The 22,244-nt window shown below is 36.4% G+C and overlaps 2 protein-coding genes across 2 annotated transcripts in view; one reads left to right on the top strand and one right to left on the bottom strand.

The window, feature by feature from the left end:
- Positions 1-15,594, top strand: part of LOC133180759 (uncharacterized) — a 51,277-nt gene extending 35,683 nt beyond the window's left edge. The window contains exons 33-48 of the mRNA XM_061315228.1: positions 864-1,043; positions 1,165-1,280; positions 1,517-1,694; positions 2,634-2,789; positions 6,163-6,242; positions 6,948-7,070; positions 8,699-8,789; positions 8,942-9,028; positions 9,150-9,335; positions 9,607-9,696; positions 9,815-9,974; positions 11,681-11,850; positions 12,983-13,150; positions 13,484-13,586; positions 13,732-13,899; positions 14,363-15,594. Coding sequence (XP_061171212.1) covers positions 864-1,043; positions 1,165-1,280; positions 1,517-1,694; positions 2,634-2,789; positions 6,163-6,242; positions 6,948-7,070; positions 8,699-8,789; positions 8,942-9,028; positions 9,150-9,335; positions 9,607-9,696; positions 9,815-9,974; positions 11,681-11,850; positions 12,983-13,150; positions 13,484-13,586; positions 13,732-13,899; positions 14,363-14,499 — 2,193 coding nt within the window. The 3' untranslated portion in view covers positions 14,500-15,594. The remainder of the gene's footprint in view (positions 1-863; positions 1,044-1,164; positions 1,281-1,516; positions 1,695-2,633; positions 2,790-6,162; positions 6,243-6,947; positions 7,071-8,698; positions 8,790-8,941; positions 9,029-9,149; positions 9,336-9,606; positions 9,697-9,814; positions 9,975-11,680; positions 11,851-12,982; positions 13,151-13,483; positions 13,587-13,731; positions 13,900-14,362) is intronic.
- Positions 15,595-16,940: 1,346 nt separating this feature from the next.
- On the bottom strand, positions 16,941-22,223 carry LOC133180763 (uncharacterized). Its single transcript, XM_061315234.1, has 4 exons — positions 21,886-22,223; positions 19,063-19,374; positions 17,641-17,955; positions 16,941-17,457 (listed from the first exon to the last, which is right to left on the bottom strand). The coding sequence occupies exons 1-4, from the start codon at positions 22,217-22,219 to the stop codon at positions 17,294-17,296; spliced, it is 1,125 nt and encodes a 374-aa protein (XP_061171218.1). The 5' UTR covers positions 22,220-22,223; the 3' UTR covers positions 16,941-17,293.
- Between the last annotated feature and the right edge of the window lie 21 nt (positions 22,224-22,244).

Here is a 22,244-nt window from a genome sequence, read left to right as displayed (position 1 = left end):
CATGTGCGTATGCTGAATTCTGATTGGCTAATACTTAAAGGGTTACATCTCTCTTATTTTTCAATGAAATTCTTTAATATTTAACACAACTGTATGTATTGTGAGACACTATAAGAAAATTAAAGTGAAAAATGTAGAAAACATGTGCAAGCACATGCGCTGAAATTTGATTGGCTAATACCCATATGGCTATATCGGAGTAGTTTTCCAATGAAATACCCTTAAAAATAAAGTGTCCATCTATATTACAAAAGTATTGTCTAATTTATTGAAGCTTGTAGAAAATGGGGCATCATAAGGGATTTGGGGGGCCGTTTGGGGAACATCTGTAACGGTTCCCGTTACAATTAGCACTAGTTATTTTATCCATTGATAGATAAATAAAGATGCCTTGTGTATCACTCAGAATTTTTTAAACCAGATTCCAATTCAATAAGATTAAGATTCTCGCAAGTCCGTTTTCCTGATAACCTTTTCGATCACTAACACCCTTGTTTAGTTTTGCTAAAAAAATAAATTATCCAATATTTTAAATGGTTTTAATAAGGCCAATTATTTTTTCCATGATCTCGCTACACGAGATCAATTATTTACATTAGTGCTAAAAATTGGGAGTCACCTGACATTAGATCTGGTCACGTGATCGGACAAAATGGCCGCTATATACAAGGTAAATCGGTGATTTTACATGAAATTTGATGACCGCTGACCGTGTTACGCAGGTGACCGCTTAATAGAGTTACATTATATAGGAAAATTCATTGGGAGGAAATAAAATGACCGCATAGGACAGGTGACCGTTGGATAAAGGTGACCACTATGACAAGTTTGACTGTATTTATGACCCCGTTTTTGTTACCCAGGGTCTTTCTGGAGGTGAAGTGGTCATCTATCCCCCTAAAGACTCCGTGTTTAACTCTGTGGATAACATCATTGTTGGTAACGTGGTGCTGTACGGAGCCACGTCAGGAAAAGCGTTCTTCCGTGGACAGACGGCAGAGAGGTTCTGTGTCAGGAACTCCGGGGTGACCGCTGTGTCAGAGGTGAGGCTCATGTAAATTCTTATGTTGACTCGCTAAACATTTGATTGTATTGATGATATTTAAGTTGGTATAAAGTAGCTGTGATGATTTTATTTTCTGATCAATGTTATTATAATTTCAGGGCTGTGGAGATCACGGATGTGAGTACATGACCGGCGGCCGCGTCCTGATACTGGGACTGACAGGTAGAAACTTCGCTGCTGGAATGTCAGGGGGACTGGCCTTTGTTTATGATAAGTAGGTCATCATGTCTTATTCATCAGATTTGTTTATGACAAGTAGGTCATCATGTCTTATTCATGTCTTATTCATCAGATTTGTTATGACAAGTAGGTCATCATGTCTTATTCATCAGATTTCTTTATGATAAGTAGGTCATCATGTCTTATTCATCAGCTTTGAATCCCAAAATTGTATAGTTTGGTTTCACATTATCATATTGTCCACACAATGGTTTACTTGTTTTTCCCCAGGCAGCGAGTGTTTGAGTCCAAGTGTAACAAGATGTCAGTAGACCTGGAGAGCCTGGAGCTGTCGGAGGACTGTGACTTTATACAGGAACTGCTGAAGGAATTCCATGAGAAAACAGGCTCTGTACAGGCACTGAATATCCTAGAGAACTGGGCCCAGGAGAAGCAGTACTTTGTTAAGGTGGGGACAGAGATATAAGTAGTGTTTCTAAAAGTTTATGTTGTGTTCCTCAAATTTTTGGACAGAATAATTCTTTAGAAGGCCTGTTCAATGTGAGGACATAAATCAGATTTTTTGTTCCTCATACACTCAGATGGCTAAGTCAATAGACCCTTTAATAACTTATTTGACAAACTAACATATTTGGTGAAGACAGAAGTTTTAGTTATTATTTCTCAAATTCTCAACAGAATAATGATGTTGAGAACACTTTCTTAGTTCTTAGTCAGAACAATGCAGACTTATAAATATATTGCATTTTAGAATCTGAATATAGGTAATTTTGAGATATTTTTCATTGATACCAATATGAAGCAGTTTTTTTTAACATAGGCAGTTACTTATTAATTATTAGTCCCCTACCAGTGAAACCGGAGGGGACTATAGGTTTCCTCTGAGTCTGTCCGTCCGTCTGTCTGTCTGTCTGTCTGTCTGTCTGTCCGTCTGTCCCTCTGTCCCTCTGTCTGTTTGTCAGTCTGTCCCACTCGGTTTTCCGAACTTTTCTTCTAAACGCTTGCAGATATTAAGCTGATTTTTGGTATGTGAGTGTATCTTGATGAGTTACAGATCAAGTTTGCATTTCGTTCCGCTTCAATGATTTTTGACGGAATTACGACCTTTTGAATTTTTCAAGGTTTTCCGCGATTTTTTTCTAAACGCTTGCAGATATTGAGTTGATTTTTGGTATGTGACTTTACCTAGATGAGTTATAGATCAAGTTTGTATTTCGTTCCACTTCATTGATTTTTGATGGAATTATGGCATTTTCAATTTTTAACGGGAACCAGATTACACTCGCCGGTAGGGGACTAGTATTGCTAATGCAATACTCTCAGAATGCTTGTTATTTAAATAGTGCTTGAAGGAAATTATGCAATAAGCAGGCTATTTTATTGGTAGGTATTTCCACATGAGTATCGCCGGGCTCTGAGGGAGATTGCAGAGGAGGAAGAAGCCAAGAAAAAGTTGGACATTATGAACGGCGTCATTAACGGAGAGACGGACGATAAAGATTATGACGAGGATGAGATAGAGGAGACAGACAAGGTAGAGAAGGTAAAAACTGACAGATAAATATACTGTAAACCAGCTGTTTTTGTGTCAACTTTTATCTGCAATTGGTCAGTTTAAAATGTATCAGCGGCAGTAAATTTTCGCGATTTAGGAAATATTCTGCATGGATACACAATCAAATAAATTGTTCTTGACGAGAAATATTTGCAGTTGAACAAAGTCACGAAAGTCTGTCATAGGAATAAAAGTTTGTTTACAGTAATAATCTTGCGTCTTTCTGTAAGTAATAAGTGAATGGTAACAGAGAAAAAAAATAGAAGTTCTTAGTGACAAGAAGATAATATCTGAATTTATGTTTTGTTCATGGAATTATGTTTCAGCAACTTGAAGAACTTGTATATAGCTTTATAACATTCAGGTGATAAACGCAGTAATGTTAAGGCTTCCCGCAGCTTTCAATGCATTCAAAACATAACACTGCATTGCAAGGTCGGCTTTGATTTTAATTTGTAAGTTATGTACTTAAGTACGGCCAATTTATATAAAGAGTTCTCTTAGCTATATTCACAAATTTGTTATTTTATCATATGACTTCATTGATCACGTGACGATCAGTTATAATATTTGAAGAGTTTCACATTAATCACTTCGGCGCAGCTGATTAACACAATTATTATTAACTTTTTGTCATATAAATAAATGCATCGCATCCTTTTGAACCCGAAATGTGCTTGGGAAAAGTTATACTATTACTCTAGTACAAAATATTTCACAATAAATTCAACTTACTGAAAAATTCGAGGGTATTTTCCACACAATATCGTCATCTGTATTAAAACAAAACCAATCACACATTTTTCCCAAGCAAGATTCAGTTAGAGGGGAAACTCCTTTTACAGATTTCCACAAAAGATCTCAAATAAATCCTCATTAATCACCTGCGCCAGGCTCTTTTATACATATATTACAAGTTGCTGTCCTTTAAAAAAGGACTGCAATACGTGGACCATGTATGTGTTTCTAAACGAAATTCAAAGAAAGTTTCTAGATTTAGTGATTTTACAAAGGTGTAATTAAATTTTAATTTTTTTTTTTTTTTCGATCACCCACGCGTAACATGAACGATTTCACTTTGATATCGTCGGAAGATTCCAGCGAACGTACGGCTATGCCATTTTTGGACCATCTTCTAAAGTAACTAACTTTAAGAAGTATGCATAAAAAGTCATGAAAGGGAGTATCCATAAGAAAATATCTATCTCCTTATATTATGGGGATATTTTAATCAATGAAGAGAAAGGTTCAGAATGTCCCCGTAGTACTAGTATGTTGGGGAGGGGCCTCACTTTTTCTTAAAAAATCTTTTGTTATAATTTGAATATATCAGTTTTAATTTGCATTGGAAGTTTCCCCGCACTTTTTGTTGCGGGAAGGTTCAAAATACAGAAAATCAAACATTTAAAAGAAATCAAAATGTACCGAAAAGTAAGACGAAGTCACCCCCCCTTCCCCCCCCCCCCCCCCCCCCCCCCTTGAAATAGGATTTTACAGGGTGGTGCACAGGTTGTTATTTTGATTTATTTATATATTTCTTACTATAAACTCTTTTTGGAGGTTACCCCCTTTAAAACCGTTGCTACAGGCTTGAATGTAAGTGCCTGCAGTGTGACCTAGACCCCCCCCCCCTTTTTTCCCTTCAAAAACTCTGTATTTGAGCACTAGAGGGTCTCGGCACTAAAAGGTCGCGAGTTATCTAAAACGATGCTAGGTTATCGATTAACTCGATCAATTTAAAAACACAAAAAGAATTAATTTTCTGTGTGTGTGTGTTTCTCTTTTTAAATAACGGAATGATTAATATACAACACTTGCAATCGTAACTTCTCGGCAAAACAATGTGTTTTTCCGAGCTTGCCAGAAGGTCTGAGAAGATGCACTACCTCATCGCACGTGTGTAGACCTTAGCTATTTGGTCTTGCAAGCACATACATGTATGTCTGCACTGTTTGCTAGAGACGCTTAGACTGGTGACAGTATTTGCTACAGATATGAAGAACTATACACCAGTTTCATAACATGAGAGTTTTTTTTCTAGTGAAAATTGGAGTATATCTTGGATATGGGGTAACCCATATCTATTCTTGTTACAACGACCGTCAGTGCATCCATGGACGAGTTCATTGGTTACTCTGAAAGGTGGCACAGTTTTACCTTTCGTTAACATTTTCCACAATGATCTGCCTACTTTGAGTGATTGTACATTCATAGCAATGTTGTTAAATTTTATATTCCCGATTGGCCTATAGTTTTATCTTTTAAAAAAATCGGGTTATTTCGATACATGTAATCATTATGCATAACGGATGGGACTTGACATCTGTACTAGATTTATACGAAAGATATCCTATCATTGGAAAGATACATGGTACACGTGTAGCGCATATCTGTAGTACGCAGATTTTTTTTTTGATGTTTCTCCCTCTCCCCCACATGGAAAAAAACATTGCTACAGGCCTTTATTTGGATTGCTGTCTATCAAATTATTTTGCGAACCTTGATGCACAAAACTAATGCCGGTAAACATGGTAAAGACTGTCTTTTAAAACCTAGTTGCATGGGTGTTCAAACTGTTAAGCTATCTCTATAAGTTCTTCCTACTTATTTAAATTGCTTGTACCATAGAATTTAGTTTGCATATAAGGATATATGTATTAAAGAGAAATTCAGATCTTGGTTACGCCTAAGAATTATACATAAATACGATGTGCAGATTTTAGAGCGAGGTTCCCCAATGATTGGCATATTCTAATTCGAAAAGGGCGAATTGTTCTAAGGGCAAGTTGTCTTAGAGAAGAACTCTCTAGCATTCTCGCGCATGCATAGCCTGACGTAAGCCCATGGCATCCGGTTTAACCCCGCTAATATATTTTCTGCGTGGACCTCAGGGTCCACGCAATAAATAATACCTCCATCAATGGGTATAAAAAAGGGTAAATGTCAAACGTACTTTTTTCGCATATATTTTGAACATTCTGACTTTTAAACAAGCGTAATTAAGCAAAGTTTTCTAAAATAATTGGATACATAAGATTTAAAAATAAAAGATTAAAACACATTTATTTCGCACTAGCTTCCTGACACTTTATACGCAGATTGAAATAAGGTGTAAAGTTTATGACACTCCCCCCATCATAACAGCTCAAGTTTGCAGTGACTTGACGTTATTTTCAATTACGACGTCATACATTGGTAGTTCAGAGAAGTGAAGGCACAGAGTACACTGCAATATTCTCTGGGAAGCCTTAATGTACCTGCGAACATATATGTTTAAGAGAGCTAGAGAGTGTAGAGTTGCTCTACATATCTGAACATTTTGGGGGGAATCTTGCTGTTGAATGTGTTTATGATTTTGTAGAGTAAGGTTGTTGATATTGAGGAGACAATTCCTAATGCTACACAGAACCAGAAGAACTTAAAGAAACTAGACAAACTCAGGTAAGCTAGACAAACTCAGGTAAGCTAGACAAACTCAGGTAAGCTGGACAAACTCAGGTAAGCTAGACAAACTCAGGTAAGCTAGACAAACTCAGGTAAGCTGGACAAACTCAGGTAAGCTAGACAAACTCAGGTAAGCTAGACAAACTCAGGTAAGCTGGACAAACTCAGGTAAGCTAGACAAACTCAGGTAAGCTGGACAAACTCAGGTAAGCTAGACAAACTCAGGTAAGCTAGACAAACTCAGGTAAGCTGGACAAACGCAGGTAAGCTAGACAAACTCAGGTAAGCTGGATAAACTCAGGTAAGCTAGGCAAACTCAGATAAGCTAGACAAACTCAGGTAATCAGGACCAACTCTGATAAGCTAGACAAACTCAGGTAAGCTGGACAAACTCAGGTAACCTGGACAAACTCAGGTAGGCTAGACAAACTCAAGTAAGCTTTCTATCAGAAATCTTATGATCTCATGCATTCTTAACTGCTCTGTAGACAATAATTGCAGTTATACATTCAAGGACTCTTCAAACTAAATTTTGATTCTCAGAGGATGACATAGATTTTTAAAGATCTTTTTTAGATGTCACTTTTTTCAGTGAGACAGATTTCTATAATGTTATTGTCAGATTTTTTAAGGAATGGAGTCTGCAAGAAAAGGGGTCCATTGGAAAGAATGTTTCATTATTTAGAGTATTTTATTTTACAGAGGTTTTATGAAGTACAGTCGAGCCAGCTACCAATACAGAGATGCCAAAACCAGACAGAAAGACTGGAAAGAAATCTACAACCACAAAGTGGTCAAAGACGGACTCAAAGTTCAAGCCGCTAGGTAAGAATTAGACAAGGCAGAAAGACTGGAAAGAAATCTACAACCACAGAGTGGTCAAAGATGGACTTAAAGTCCAGATGGCTAGGTAAGAATTAGACAATACAGAAATACTTGAAAGAAATTTATAACCACAGAGTGGTCAAAGACAGACTTAAAGTCCTGGAGGCTAGGTAAGAATGTACACAGTATCCTGGTGTTTATGAGAATTGTCTCCAAGTCCAGATAGCCAGATGAGAATGTTATGGACTCCCAAGTCCAAGTGTGTTCAGGTAATAATTATAACAAGTCAAATTGAAATGAGTTTTGAGAAAAGGCAAATATTAACAAAAATATCAGAAGCTTAACCAACCATGAATTTACAAGGTTTCTGTGTGATTTTGTTATAGCAGCTACATGTATGATGCTATGTTTTATTTCGTTATATTTACATTTCCAAATATTTTTCCTTAAGATTCTTTGCAAATTAGAAGGCTCTTCATTTTCTCATGAACTACCATGGATGAGCATGAATATCTCCATTGTTACGTCATAATACCGTACTTGAAGTCAAAACTATAGTGCAGACTCTTTTGCTTTAAAAATGACAGTTGAATGGTGAAAGAACTATATACGGTAAGGGCGTTTTCCTGCCCCCATAATAGTCGAATTTTGAAAATCTCTTGAAATGAGAAAAAGTGCATATAATGTATAAAATAACCCAAATTAAGACAATATATTATGAAATTGGAAAAATTAGTTGGCTTTTCTTGTCTCTGTGACGTCACAAACTATTTGGATTTCCGTTATTTTTAAAATAGAGGCCAAAATGCACAGAGTTTGTTCAATTTTGACTATAGTATTTATAGAGCGCAAGCTTGCTCAGGTACCATATTCACATATTTCATTGATATTATCATTCTACACATTATATCAAAAGATCTAGTCTGAGCAGACCTGCGCTCGATAATTTCCAATCAAAATACCGACGTAAAATACGCTATTTTCTCTCAAAATCATTGCAATTTGGAATTTACGTCATTTTATTGACGTCATATCTTACTAATGATGTCATAGTTGATGAAAATATTTAATGCTTTGAAGTCTGCAAATATCCACCTGGTTTAGAACATAATTAAAGATTTCTCCATCAAAGTTTTATTTTGGGGGCAGATACTGGCCACTACAGAATATAGTCCTTTGTGGTAACTCATCAGAAAAATAATGTAAATATAAGAAATGAATTTAATTTTTGAAGATTCATGAGGTACATGAACTACAAAGCTTCACGCCGGCATATTTATCATGAAGCGCTAACGCGCTTCATGAAATATGCCGGCGTGAAGCGTCGTAGTTCATGTCCTCATGAATCTTCAAAAATTAAATTCATTTCTTAAATACTTTTAGTTGTACGAATTGTAGTGTGTAATCTTTATCTATGGTAGAAAAGAAGAAATACATGGAAGATATTTTTATGTAGTATTTCATTACTTTTTAGATGTATGGATTGTGGTACATGTTTACCCTTTTGTTGTATTTTGTTACTATGTATGTTAGATTGTGGTATATTGTTTTGTACTATTTTGTTACTATTTTTAGGTGTATGGATTATGGTGTACTGTTTTATTATAGTATTTTGTTACTATTTTTAGGTGTATGGATTGTGGTGTACCATTTTGTCAGTCACATGATGGTTGTCCCCTGAGTAACATTATTCCAAAGTGGAATGACCTTGTCTTCAAGGTTAGTCTAAAAATGTCAATAAAAAAAAATAGGCATTCATCTGAATTGAAGAAGTTGGAGCTATACAGGAAATGAAATAAAAAATGAAATCTTTGCCTGGAGTTATGTCCCTTTGGTTCACTTATTTACTTGTGAATTGTCTGTTGTTCCAGGACGATTGGAAGGATGCCTTGAATGAGCTTCTACAGACCAACAATTTCCCAGAATTCACTGGGAGAGTGTGCCCCGCCCCTTGTGAGGTGGTTATTATTTTTTCTTTTGATGATGTGTATAAGGCATTACCTCACTACTGTTTTATCTCTTATTTTCCAGGCTTTGATCACCACTGTTATTTTCCCATAACTATTTGTTTTATAACAGGGAGCCTGTGTATTGGGCATTAATTCTCCAGCTGTCACCATTAAGAACATCGAGTGTGCCATTATCGACCATGCTTTTGAGATGGGATGGATAAAACCAGAGATTCCTCACACACGCACCGGCAAAAAGATTTCTGTGATCGGGAGTGGACCAGCGGGATTAGCGGCTGCTGCTCAACTGAACAAGGTCTGGGGTCTAAATAACTATCTGTGTGATGCTATTTTATTACTGTCATTATTAATGAATAAATTTTTTTCCAGACTTTGAGGATAAAATATATATTTATTATGTGTCTCTTTCATTATGCATGTTAAACAAACATTCATCGTGATAAACAATTACATGTAATTTGTAAAGTTACCCTAAACTTGTGCTTTGTTATGGACCTATGCTGAACAATATACAAGTATATCATGATTAATAGATTTATGTCACCTGAGATGTGTGTATATTTTAGGCCGGTCACACAGTGACGGTGTACGAGAGGAATGATCGAGTCGGGGGTCTACTTAGATACGGTATCCCCACAATGAAGCTCGGCAAAGATGTGAGTACCCAGTCTCAATACTCCCATGTAGTCACAGACAAAATTCTAAGCAGATTAATTGTTTTGGGGTTCGGAACGTGTGAATTTTTGATGGCTATTCCTTGCTTTTTGTTCCCAGGTCGTACAGAGACGAGTGGACCTGATGATGGAGGAGGGAATTACTTTTGTCTGTGGACAGGAAGTGGGTAAAGATGTGTCCGCCTGTAAAATAATGGAGGAGAGTGATGCCATGGTCCTAGCCCTGGGGGCCACCTACCCCCGGGATCTACCTATACCAGGTACAGAAATAGTCTAAATCAGTGTTACAGTACATCAGGGGTTTTATATAGGGCCAGGAGATTTACCTATACCAGATACAGTCTAAATCAATGTTACAGTACATCTGGGGTTTTATATAGGGCCAGGAGATTTACCTTTACCAGATACAGTCTAAATCAATGTTACAGTACATCAGGGGTTTTATATAGGGCCAGGAGATTTACCTATACCAGGAACAGTCTAAATCAATGTTACAGTACATCTGGGGTTTTATATAGGGCCAGGAGACTTGCCTTTACCAGGTACAGTCTAAATCAATGTTACAGTACATCAGGGGTTTTATATAGGGCCAGGAGATTTACCTATACCAGGTACAGTCTAAATCAATGTTACAGTACATCTGGGGTTTTATATAGGGCCAGGAGATTTACCTATACCAGATACAGTCTAAATCAATGGTACAGTACATCAGGGGTTTTATATAGGGCCAGGAGATTTACCTATACCAGGTACAGTCTAAATCAATGTTACAGTACATCTGGGGTTTTATATAGGGCCAGGAGATTTACCTATACCAGATACAGTCTAAATCAATGTTACAGTACATCAGGGGTTTTATATAGGGCCAGGAGATTTACCTTTACCAGATACAGTCTAAATCAATGTTACAGTACATCAGAGGTTTTATATAGGGCCAGGAGATTTACCTATACCAGGTACAGTCTAAATCAATGTTACAGTACATCAGGGGTTTTATATAGGGCCAGGAGACTTGCCTTTACCAGGTACAGTCTAAATCAATGTTACAGTACATCAGGGGTTTTATATAGGGCCAGGAGATTTACCTTTACCAGGTACAGTCTAAATCAATGTTACAGTACATCTGGGGTTTTATACAGGGCCAGGAGATTTACCTTTACCAGGTACAGTCTAAATCAATGTTACAGTACATCAGGGGTTTTATATAGGGCCAGGAGACTTGCCTTTACCAGGTACAGTCTAAATCAATGTTACAGTACATCAGGGGTTTTATATAGGGCCAGGAGATTTACCTATACCAGGTACAGTCTAAATCAATGTTACAGTACATCTGGGGTTTTATATAGGGCCAGGAGATTTACCTTTACCAGGTACAGTCTAAATCAATGTTACAGTACATCAGGGGTTTTATATAGGGCCAGGAGATTTACCTATACCAGGTACAGTCTAAATCAACGTTACAGTACATCAGGGGTTTTATATAGGGCCAGGAGATTTACCTATACCAGGTACAGTCTAAATCAACGTTACAGTACATCTGGGGTTTTATATAGGGCTAGGAGATTTACCTTTACCAGGTACAAACACTTGTGTCTAAATCATTGATATAACAATACTTGTTGTTTGTGGTTTACATATCATCAGGATTTCCCATTAAGACAAAAATCACTTGAGTCTCTATTGTTGTTTGAACAACAGTGGTTCTGTTCAGGACTAATCTCTTCTGCTTATATTCTACAAATGCAGCAAAATGTTTTCCCTGACAAAATGTTCTAAAATTTCAAACTGAACACTTTCAGGCAGGAATCTGTATGGTACTATCTAATATTCAAAATGAACACTTTTAGGTAGGGATTTGAAAGGTATCCACTTATTTTTTCAAATGAACTTTTTCAGGCAGGAGTTTGAATTAAGATTTTAAACTGAACACTTTCAGCACTTAAGATTCCATATTGAACACTTTTAGGCAGGAATTTGAATGGTATTCACTTTGCCATGAGTTTCCTTGAGACCTGGCAGAAAGTCCAGAGTGGAAATGAGATGGATTACCTCAAACTATATGCCAAGGACAAGGATGTCGTCATCATTGGGGGCGGGGACACAGGCTGTGACTGTATCGCTACCTCTCTCAGACAGGTAAAACAGGGGGCAGGGATCTAAAGGGGTGTACAGTTATATAGCTACCTCTCTCTCCTACAGGAAAAACAGGGGCAGGGATCTAAAGGGGTGTACAGTTATATAGCTACTTCTCTCTCTCCTTCAGGTAAAACAGGGGCAGTGATCTAAAGGGGTGTACAGTTATATAGTTACCTCACTCTCCTACAGGAAAAATAGGGATAGGGATCTAAAGGGGTGTACAGTTATATAGCTACCTCTCTCTCTCCTTCAGGTGAAACAGGGGCAGTGATCTAAAGGGGTGTACAGTAATATAGCTACCTCTCTCTCAGACAGGTAAAACGGGCAGGGATCGAAAGGGGTGTACAGTTATATAGTTACCTCTCTCTCGGGCAGGTAAAACAGGGGCAGGGATCTAAAGAGGTGTATGGTTATATAGCTACCTCTCTCCCAGGCAGGTAAAACAGGGGCAGGGATCTAAAGGGGTGTATGGTTATATAGCTACCTCTCTCCCAGGCAGGTAAAACAGGGGCAGGGATATAAAGGGGTGTACAATTATATGCAATGAAGCTACCTCTCTCTCTCTGACAGGTAAAACAGGGGCAGGGATCTAAAGGGGTGTACAGTTATATAGCTACCTCTCTCTCCAACAGGTAAAATAGGGATAGGGATCTAAAGGGGTGTACGGTTATATAGCTACCTCTCTCTCAGACAGGTAAAACAGGGGCAGGAATCTAAAGGGGTGTACAGTTATATAGCTACATGTACCTCTCTCTCCAACAGGTAAAACTGGGGCAGGGATCTAAACGGGTGTATGGTTATATAGCTGCTCTCTTTCAGACAGATAAAACAAGGGGCAGGGATCTAAAGGGGTGTACAGTTATGTAGCTACCTCTGTTTGAGGGTAAACTAGAGGTAGGGATCCAAAGGGTTTAACTGCTTTCACAGTTAAAACATCAGATTTAGGATAGGATTTAGGAAGTGTGGAACTCTAAAGAATAATTTTACTTGTTACATATAGTATGACTGAAGTCTGAAATGAAAATCAAACCTTCAATAATTAAAAGAAAATATGAAGAATTGAGAATTTAAAAACATTCTTCATTTCGATAAAATTTTGAAATTAAAAAAACATTGTTTTTAACAATTTCAGGGAGCAAAGAGTATAACGTCTTTTGAGATTCTCCCTCCTCCCCCTCCCTTACGGGCCGCCAACAATCCCTGGCCCACCTGGCCGCGGGTTTTCAAGGTCGATTACGGACACGAGGAGGTCAAACTCAAGTTTGGGAAGGACCCCAGAATCTTCAACATCAAAAGCACGGTAAGATGCTGCCAGATTCACAATTTATATTTGCATGTCCAGGGGGTGTAATTCATATAATCAATAACTGTAAACCAATCAAAGCAGAAATCACTGAAGGGACCAGAAGTTTACATTAGTTTGCTCATAAGAATGCCGTATTTGTCACTTCTGTGGTTTGGGATTAGAATGTAAATATGATTTTAAGTATGTTTGGTGTGTACATATTCCTAGTCACATGTATGTTTGCCTGTAATCCTTTTGTCTGTAATTTGTTATTGGATGTTATTTGTCTGTGGTTTGTTGTTGGACGTTTGTCTGTACTCATTTTGTCTGTGGTTTGTCATTGGACAGGAATTTGTGGATGACGGTAAAGGCAATGTGACTGGAATCAAAACGATTAAAGTGGAATGGAAAAAAGATGAGGCCGGCAGATGGAACATGTCTGATATACCAGGTAATTTTACTGAGACAAAGACAGGACAGATACACAAACATGTCTGATGTAATTCATATTGCTAAGAAACAGAAATAAGTAGAGTTATAGTTCTCTGCTCAACATTCTATCGAATTGTTACCTCATTTGTGAATTCTGTTCTCAGGGTCTGAGGAGTTCATCAAGTGTGACTTGGTTCTCCTGGCGATGGGATTCCTGGGACCAGAGAAAAAGATTGTGGAGGAGCTGAAAGCAAAGCTTGACCCCCGGGGAAATCTGGAGACCCCCCGTAATAAGTACTCCACAAGTATCCCCAATGTATATGCTGCTGGAGGTAAGAGTTATAATATTAAATTTGTGACTCCCCTCTGCCCCCCCCCCCCCCAAAAAAAAGTGCTTAATAAATGTCTCCAAGGTGTAAAAGTTGTAATGATAAAATTTGTGATCCCCCCAATAAGTGCTCTAGTGTCTCAGGGTGTATGCTGCTAAAAGTAATAGTGACTTTGTCAAATCTGTAATCCTCTCCGACCCCCAAATAATTAATCCCAACCACAAGTGTTTAAACTGCTAAAGGTAAGAGTTTGTCACTCTCCTCCCTGAAAAAATCCACAAGTACCCCTGGTATTTATGCAGGAAGAGGTGTGTACTGTTAAATCTGCCCCCTATCTAATATATTCATGAGTGTCCCTAACAGTTTTCCTGCTTATGGTTGTAACACCTTTAAATCTGTGTCCCCTATGTAAGTACATGTATCTGATAGCCATTTACTGTGTATTGACCTTTGACTCTGCCTGTAGATTGTAGGCGTGGCCAGTCATTAGTGGTCTGGGCAATCTCCGAAGGACGACAGGCGGCCCGTCAAGTTGACTTTGATTTGATGGGATCTACTAGTTTGGCGGGGCCGGGTGGAATAGTGTATCAACCTGAGCAGTGATTGACAGAGAGGGCGGAGTCAGGCTAGGACAGCAGGGGAGAGAATCTGACAAAGGGAGGTCACTGTGTACCAACAAAGGACATCTGTGACATATAGGGATCGTAACTGGCTGTTGGAAGTTTTCTTTGTCAAAAGCAAAACAAACATTGTGTGATACAAAAAGAGAAATATTTAAGTTGTAGATATGAAACTTTGATGTTAAGCAGGGGACTTTGATCATGTACATATAACAGGTGTGAATCTCATTTTAATTGGATTTAGAATTTTGTCTTTATCGGTGCTTGTAGAAATGTTTGAAAATGATTGATTCTTGTAAGTCCTTATAAAAATGATGCATTATTTGTCAGTAATTATAAAATGATGGATTGGTTTACAGAACTTTACTGAAAAATTATAATGTTGTAAAGAGAAGTAGGTAAAATACAACTTGTTGTCACAGCTCTGTTTAGTATTAAATAAAAAATATGTGTAGAAACATTTTTAATCCCAAGTATCATGGTGTCAGTTGTTAGTTTTTTTTTGATTGATATAATGTTAATATTTTTTTTATATATTTAGTGTAGATCTTGGTGACTGCTTGATTATGAATTTGATCTTGTTGAATTTTAAAATAGATCGTGTTGCACTTTTATTTATGTCATAGTCACTGAAAATATTCTGGTTGAAAAAATAGCACCAGTAAAATATGAACAAGATTATAATTCCTAAGATTAGCTGATTTCATTAATCTTCCTTGTTATAATTACTAATATTAGCTAATTCTGTTAGTCTTCCTTGCTGTAAATCTGTGCTGATTCATGGAAAAGTTCTATTATTCAGACTTGTGGTCATTGTATAAACTTGAAATGAAGGGTAAATTGCACAATATCTTGCAGAAGATAACAATGAACTATATTAAGACTGTTAATGAAGTCTTTTTTTTTGTGTTGGTTGTAACAGTTTTTGATGTTCCAGTAACGAGTCATTTTCTGTTATTCCTTTTTTTTTGAATAAGATTTTAATTTTTGTCTGTAACAGGTATTTGCTTTTACAGAATTTTTTTTAATATGCAAATATAAACACTTGTCCCACTTGGAATACTTATCAGTCTGTTAATAGGGTAAAATTTATGTATTATAAAAATATGTAGTGGGCCATAGCAAAAAGTTGTTTGCATAATAACTATATATCACTCACATAGAAGAAAGTAGAATGTCTGTTTTGATAGTCTAAGGTTGAAGAAATGTTACTGGTAGACAGACAATGATGAGATATAGGCAGATTACGTACTGTTCTCCTATCGCGAGGTAATCGCACACCTCGAGATAATCGCACACCTCGAGATAATCGCACACCCCGAGATAAATAGAGAGGTGTGATAAACATGGAATCAACAAGCAGTGTATTCTGGGTAGATTTCTAACTGAACACAACTTTTAAATAGGATTTTTCCCCAATCTTAAACTAAAGAGCCTCAAAGAGTGGAAGTTTGTTTTGTTTTGTTGTTGTTTGTTTTGTTTTTCTTTTCTTTTTTGTTTTGTTTTGATTAAATTTTTTCTGTGTTTTGTTAATTTACACTTTTCTGGAGCCAAAGGGACGAAAGATTTCCTTCTGCAATTTATTTTTCTATTCCTATTTTACGCAAATTTTATCACAAGGTGTGATATTTTGCTGAATTGAGTTCAGAAATATTGATGTAGTTTGATTAAGTCACTGATTTTGACCTATAACTATACAGACAGCTTGATTGAATTTTAGAGATGATTCTGTATAAAGTAATAGAGAATCTGCCTCTACCTGTACAATATATCTGTTATAACAAGCAGATAGCAAGATTTTGACAAAAGGCCTATTTGTGATTCATATGCAAATTCCTGTGAGTGAAATTTCCCAATTTTATTAAACTTTTTTTTTAAAAAGTTTATTTAATCTGGCAATTAAGAGAACTGTGTCAAATACTTAATTTTTACTACACAAAAAATATTTAAATTTAAATTACATAATAAATTGTATATCTACAGCAGTATATTCAAATAAAATGATTTTATTGATTAAATGCCAGTGTGTTGTTTTGCATAATAAATAGTTAAACCAATGCATTGTTTGTTTATTTTAAATGGCTGATGAGACTGTAGCTCTACTGGTTTGTACTTACAGAGCTGAGAGGAAGAGAAAAGTAGCATCTGTAATTGAAACACCTGCTTTAGTTTTACATTTACAAAATTATGTTGTATTTGATATCAATCCAAAACTATAGAAGGAAAAGTGTTATTGAAGAATTTCAAAGAACTATAGAAATTATAATGCCATTTGTCCAAATCGTAGACTGAGGCACAAGTTTTATGAAGTGGTCTATAGCCTCCCAAATACTGTTCCATAAAAAAAATCCTTCCAGCTCTCACTGATTGACAAAAAAGCATCAATCGTATTGAATTAGATTACTTTTATTGATTCATACAAAATACCTGAGAATTAAGTTATAGAAGTCCAAGTCGTCAACTCGCTGACAATTGAGTGTCTGTTCATTTGAACAAGAAGTTCCTCAAAGTTAGACTGTCTCTGGAAACTGACCTACATGTACTCATAATATTGGGCGATGTTCATTGAACAACCCTTGCATGCAGAGTGTCCAAATTAAATTGTACGAGGCGTAGAGTGCAAAATAGAAATGCTATACATTGTACTTAAGTCGTCCATCTCATGTCTTTATAATCTGATCCTGATTGAATTGTATACGTATGTGAGTCATGTCAGGTTATTCTACACCGTCAATACTAAAGTAAACTGATGGTATGTTTTTGTTGGACGTCGTAAATCAATCGATACAATTATTAGTACAGGTTTGGAAGATGTCATCGAAGCACGTGTTGATTGGACACTGATGCACGATGGGCGTGGCCGCATCACACGTGACGTAGCGGGACTTCTCATGAGGATGTCGTATTCCCCGACCAATCATGTTCTGCCCACAAAGCGTCGCTGTAACATGGAAGAAACGCAACCATTAGTCAGGTTTATAAATGAATTTTGCACAAATCTGCTGACAACAGAACTTAATTTTTAACGAAAAACTTTTATTTAATCTGACTTTTTCGAAAAATTAGACACCATATCCAATTTTAACCTTTATCGCTGAATAATAAGATGGTTAAATCTACTCACGTGATAACACGAACACTTGCGTCTCGTCATAATCTTCCGAGTGTTTGATTTTACACCGTATTCTGGCCTGATCCCAGATATCGGTAAACACATGTGTAACGCTGATCGACTGCTGCCTCACACAGTTCCTATCCCTATTCATCACCTTCGCAGCCGGAAATTCAAAGTTCCGGAAGGAAGTGTCATTCTGAAGTTTAACTTGAAACTCCATCTTCCCACGTGGATACATCGGATTTCCTTCACAACGGAACTCAGTATCTTTATAGCCGATGACGTCACCTATTTTTGATAGAGTGGGTTTACCGGACGATGGCGCTGAATATAAAAAAAATATGTAAGCATTGAATCATTTTTTTTAAAGATATAGTCTCATAACTGCAACGGTGTGTGCAAACAAATTGAGTAACGCGCGTTATGAAAATTTGTTTGCACACACCGTTGCAGTTATGAGACTATATCTTTCAAATAATAATGATTCAGTCCTTATATTTACATTTTTTAACTCCTTGCCTTGACTACAAATGTGATTTATATTTCAAAATCCCATTTATTATCCTTCGGGTAAGTTATACATGTAATTAATGGAAGAGCCGTTGTAACAACTTCTGTTCAATGTGAGCGTGAACTTTGATTTTCGCCTATGACGTTGCTCTTCCACGGCGTTCAACGTTTGTGACGTCAAAATAAAACGCACACTTTAATCTTTTGACCCCCTGTCCGTGTTATGGTGTGTTGAATGCCGTAGCTTTCCTCACACTTTATAAGCAAAATACATGTTGAATGTAAGTATTCTGACTTAACGGATTCATAGATTGGTGATATAATCTTACTTATGGTATACTCATTATAAAGTGCAGCCGTTACCTCACCAATTAAATTATTGTATCCGGATAAGGCCATGCATTCACTATGGCGCATCTACTTTGGGTCGATGACACGATTAAAATTGATGATGACGCAATGGTACGATGACGTAAGGCGCAATGACAATGATGCAAAAGCGAGTATGATTTCATCGTCAACGTATACATGTACCATCGCGCCTGCGTCATCGCACCATTGCGTTATCGCCGCCATCGTATCATGCATCATTGCGCTATTGCATCATATCGTACTACTGCACTGTCGTCATGGCATTATCGTGTCATTTCATCATTGGGGAATCTCTTCATGGTTATCGCATCATCGTCATCGGTCGCTCCAAACTACACGGCCTTATCGGGATTCCATACCAAACTACACTCTCCTTGGCTTTATTTATCCGTTTCTGATATTACCTGACGGACGGAGCTTATTGACCTTTTATAAAATATAACTTCTGCATGGGAACTCAATTAAGTCCTTTCATCTCCAATCTGTAATAGCATTGTGCAAAGATTTTTTTTACGGTACATGATTCGTTGAATTTAAAAAATAACTCACACGTGACAACGACAGCAATGTTTCGTGGGGGTTTCTTTCCCTCTATCACGCATGTGTATAAGCCTTCATCGGTACACCGGAGGGAGGAAAACGTAATAGTTATCTCCGCCAGATTCTCCCGAATGGTGGGCGTGATGCTGAGATATTTCGGGTTGAAGCGTGTCTGGACACGCCCATCATTTGACAAGTGGACCACAGTCTGGCCGTTCCGTTCGATGTTGAAGTACGTCCAGTTGTTGTGATTGGTCACGGAGCAGCTGATCTGTTTACCTCCTGCTCCGACTTCCCCCGTAACGTTCTTTACTTGAATCTCTATAAAAATCAAATCAATTATCATAAAAGAAAAAATTCCGTGTAAAATTGTCAATAAAGTTAACGTACGTGTTTTTGAAGTCTTAGATGCATTGGATAAAAATTACAAATAATTTACATCTAAAGATATGTCCTTAGCTTTCTTTGTATTTCCAGAGAGAAAAAAAAAATACCTGGCACATAAATTTATATTTTTTTCTTCTTAATCAAACTTATGGTGATTATGAACACTATTTCTTTAGATTTCAGAGAAAAAGGAAACACGCTATTTAATATATGTTAAAATTTGCTAGATAGCAACCCCCAGCTCTATATGGATTCCAGCTGCATGCATATGTGATGCGGTCTGGAAAAAGAAAATGGTTCGTCCATTCTCATTTTATTTAAACCAGTGATCTGCAGCTATGTGGATTCATAACAATACCTATATTGGCAGGCTCAGAACAGTTAAATTAGTATGGGGTACCTCCACGTTATGACGTATTTCTGTTTGAAGTATTGTACAACGGAATTGTAACACGTTTCAAACAAAACAATGAATCATTGAGGGTGAAATTACCAGGTTGCGAAACAGAATTTGTACTTGTATATTCATTTGTTTTGTTCTGTAGTCTATATCCATAAGGCAAATAATTGCAAAGACTTGCTATTTCTATAAAGAATTTCTATACACATATCAAAACAAGTGCATGCTACAGCAAATAAAAGATCTTTTTTCTTCAAAAAATATTAGCAACATAGCATAATATATTAAACAATTGCTTCAAAAATACGCGTGACTTTCCTCCTTTTTTACATTAATTAGACAATCCCCCCCCCCCACTTCTCAATGTGAACAGAAATCGTATGCCTCCTCAGTGTTGACCTTTTTCCTCCAAAGATCAATTAAAAATTAATAATTTTAAAAAGTATAAATACAATATGACTTTTATGTATAGGCATTATGACTTTAGGGGGAAAGCCGATATACTTTTGGAGTACGGTATAGGACTGGAATATTTTAACTAAAATATCTGCTCCTTGACTTTTGCATTGTGTAACTGTCAACTTCAATGAAATTCTCATTAAAACTACAATTTAAAATTAATAAAAACGGAGCCTCACAAGGTGACAAGCTGACCTGTAATATTTACAGATGTCAAGTAATACTTTTTACTTTATAACAGGAGATAATGACAGTCGCGTATGAATTATTTATCAATTTAGTCTTATTTAATAATTAAAGCATTGATAGTAATTTAAGGACGTGTTTGTCAAAGACTTATAATTCTAGGTAAATATTCTATAGATCATCCCAAAAAAGTGAAATATATGCATCATGTTTTTTATTCTAGAAAAATTAATACGATATATTTAATCGTTAAACTTCAGATTTTGTGTTAAAAAAATCTGGAAATCAGGTTTTTAAATAGATATAAAATACAGATAACAAAAACATAAATGATCGCAGTTGAAGTTATTTAGTTTTTATCATTAAAATAAATTTCCGTCTTATGACATTTATATACGTACTTCTCGGGGAGGTTATGTGAATTGATGGGTTCACTTCGATAAATAGTTCAACATAAATGACCTTTAACCCCATCAGAGAGTTTCGGGATCAGTGGGAAAAGTGATAGTTTTTAAAGGATATCAAGTTGAAGTTGTACACTTTAACCATTCATAGATCAGTAGGGTCTACTGGAATCTTTGATAGTTAACAACTACTTTGGTTTGCTAAAGTAATTCAAATATAAATTTCGCAAAACTCTGGTTTTATTTTAAAGAAAAAAAATACATGTACAAATTGTACATGTATTTGAATGATTTTATTACATTGATTAACTATAGTGAATACAAAGTAACTTTTATAAACTATATAATACAAGTAGATACTGAGTAACTTTGATTAATTGTGCTAAATACTAAGTAACTTTGATTAACTATATCAAAAACTTTAGTACACTTTCATTAACTGTAGTAAATACGAAGTAATTTTGATTAATTGTAATAAATACGAAGTAACTTTGATTAAGTACAGTAAAAAGTAAGTCACTTTGACTAACTATAGTAAAAAACTAAGTAACTTCGATTAACTGTAGTTAATACGAAGTTACTTTGATTAACTGTAGTAAATACGAAATAACTTTTATTAAGTAGTTTGATTAGATATAGTAAGTATCGTAAAAAGTAATTCACTTTGATTAACTATAGTAAAAAACCATGTTATCTTTGATACAGTATAGTAAAAACTAAGTATCGGATTAACTTTGGTAAATACCAAGTAACTATGATAAAATATAGCAAAAATTATGTTACTTTGATTATCTAGAGTGAAAATTATGTTACTATATTGTAATTAGTTTTGTAAAGTCAATACTTTTTAAAATGCCTTACTGTTAGGTGACTATTAGATTTTTGGGCCAGAACAACACGCACTATATTATGCGATTAAGGAATTTATTAAGGAGCTCGGAGATTAAGGGAGATCCCCCCCCCCCCCCCATTTTATTGTGTAGTGGTTTTACTTACCGGAGTTATCTTCCTTGATTTCTCCCAGCTTCAGTGCCAATTCTCGCAGCTTATCCTTGAGAAGGTCATTTGTCTGTATGACCCTGCGGAGTTCCGCTCGTAACCTGGCGTTCACTGACGTCAGAATCTTAAGGCGCATGTCCTTGTGGATTCCCCGGATCTCCATATCGGAAAATTCCGTCTTCAGATCCGTAAACTTATCCCGGATCTGTTTACATTGGTTAATCTCTGTTAGGAAACCCTCCATGATTTCAAAAGACTGAGGCACGACATGTCCGAAAGACATGAACCCAAGAAACACTACAAACAACATGGCGGTGTTTGTCTGTTTCATGGCATCAAGGCATTCGTAGGGGAAG

Source organism: Saccostrea echinata, unplaced genomic scaffold (genome assembly GCF_033153115.1).
Source record: "Saccostrea echinata isolate AGI-Se365-2 ecotype Australia unplaced genomic scaffold, CSIRO_AGI_Sech_v1 ptg000007l, whole genome shotgun sequence".
NCBI classification, from domain to species: domain Eukaryota; kingdom Metazoa; phylum Mollusca; class Bivalvia; order Ostreida; family Ostreidae; genus Saccostrea; species Saccostrea echinata.
Note: the sequence above shows the minus strand (reverse complement) of the source record. Positions and strands in the feature narration are given on the sequence as shown.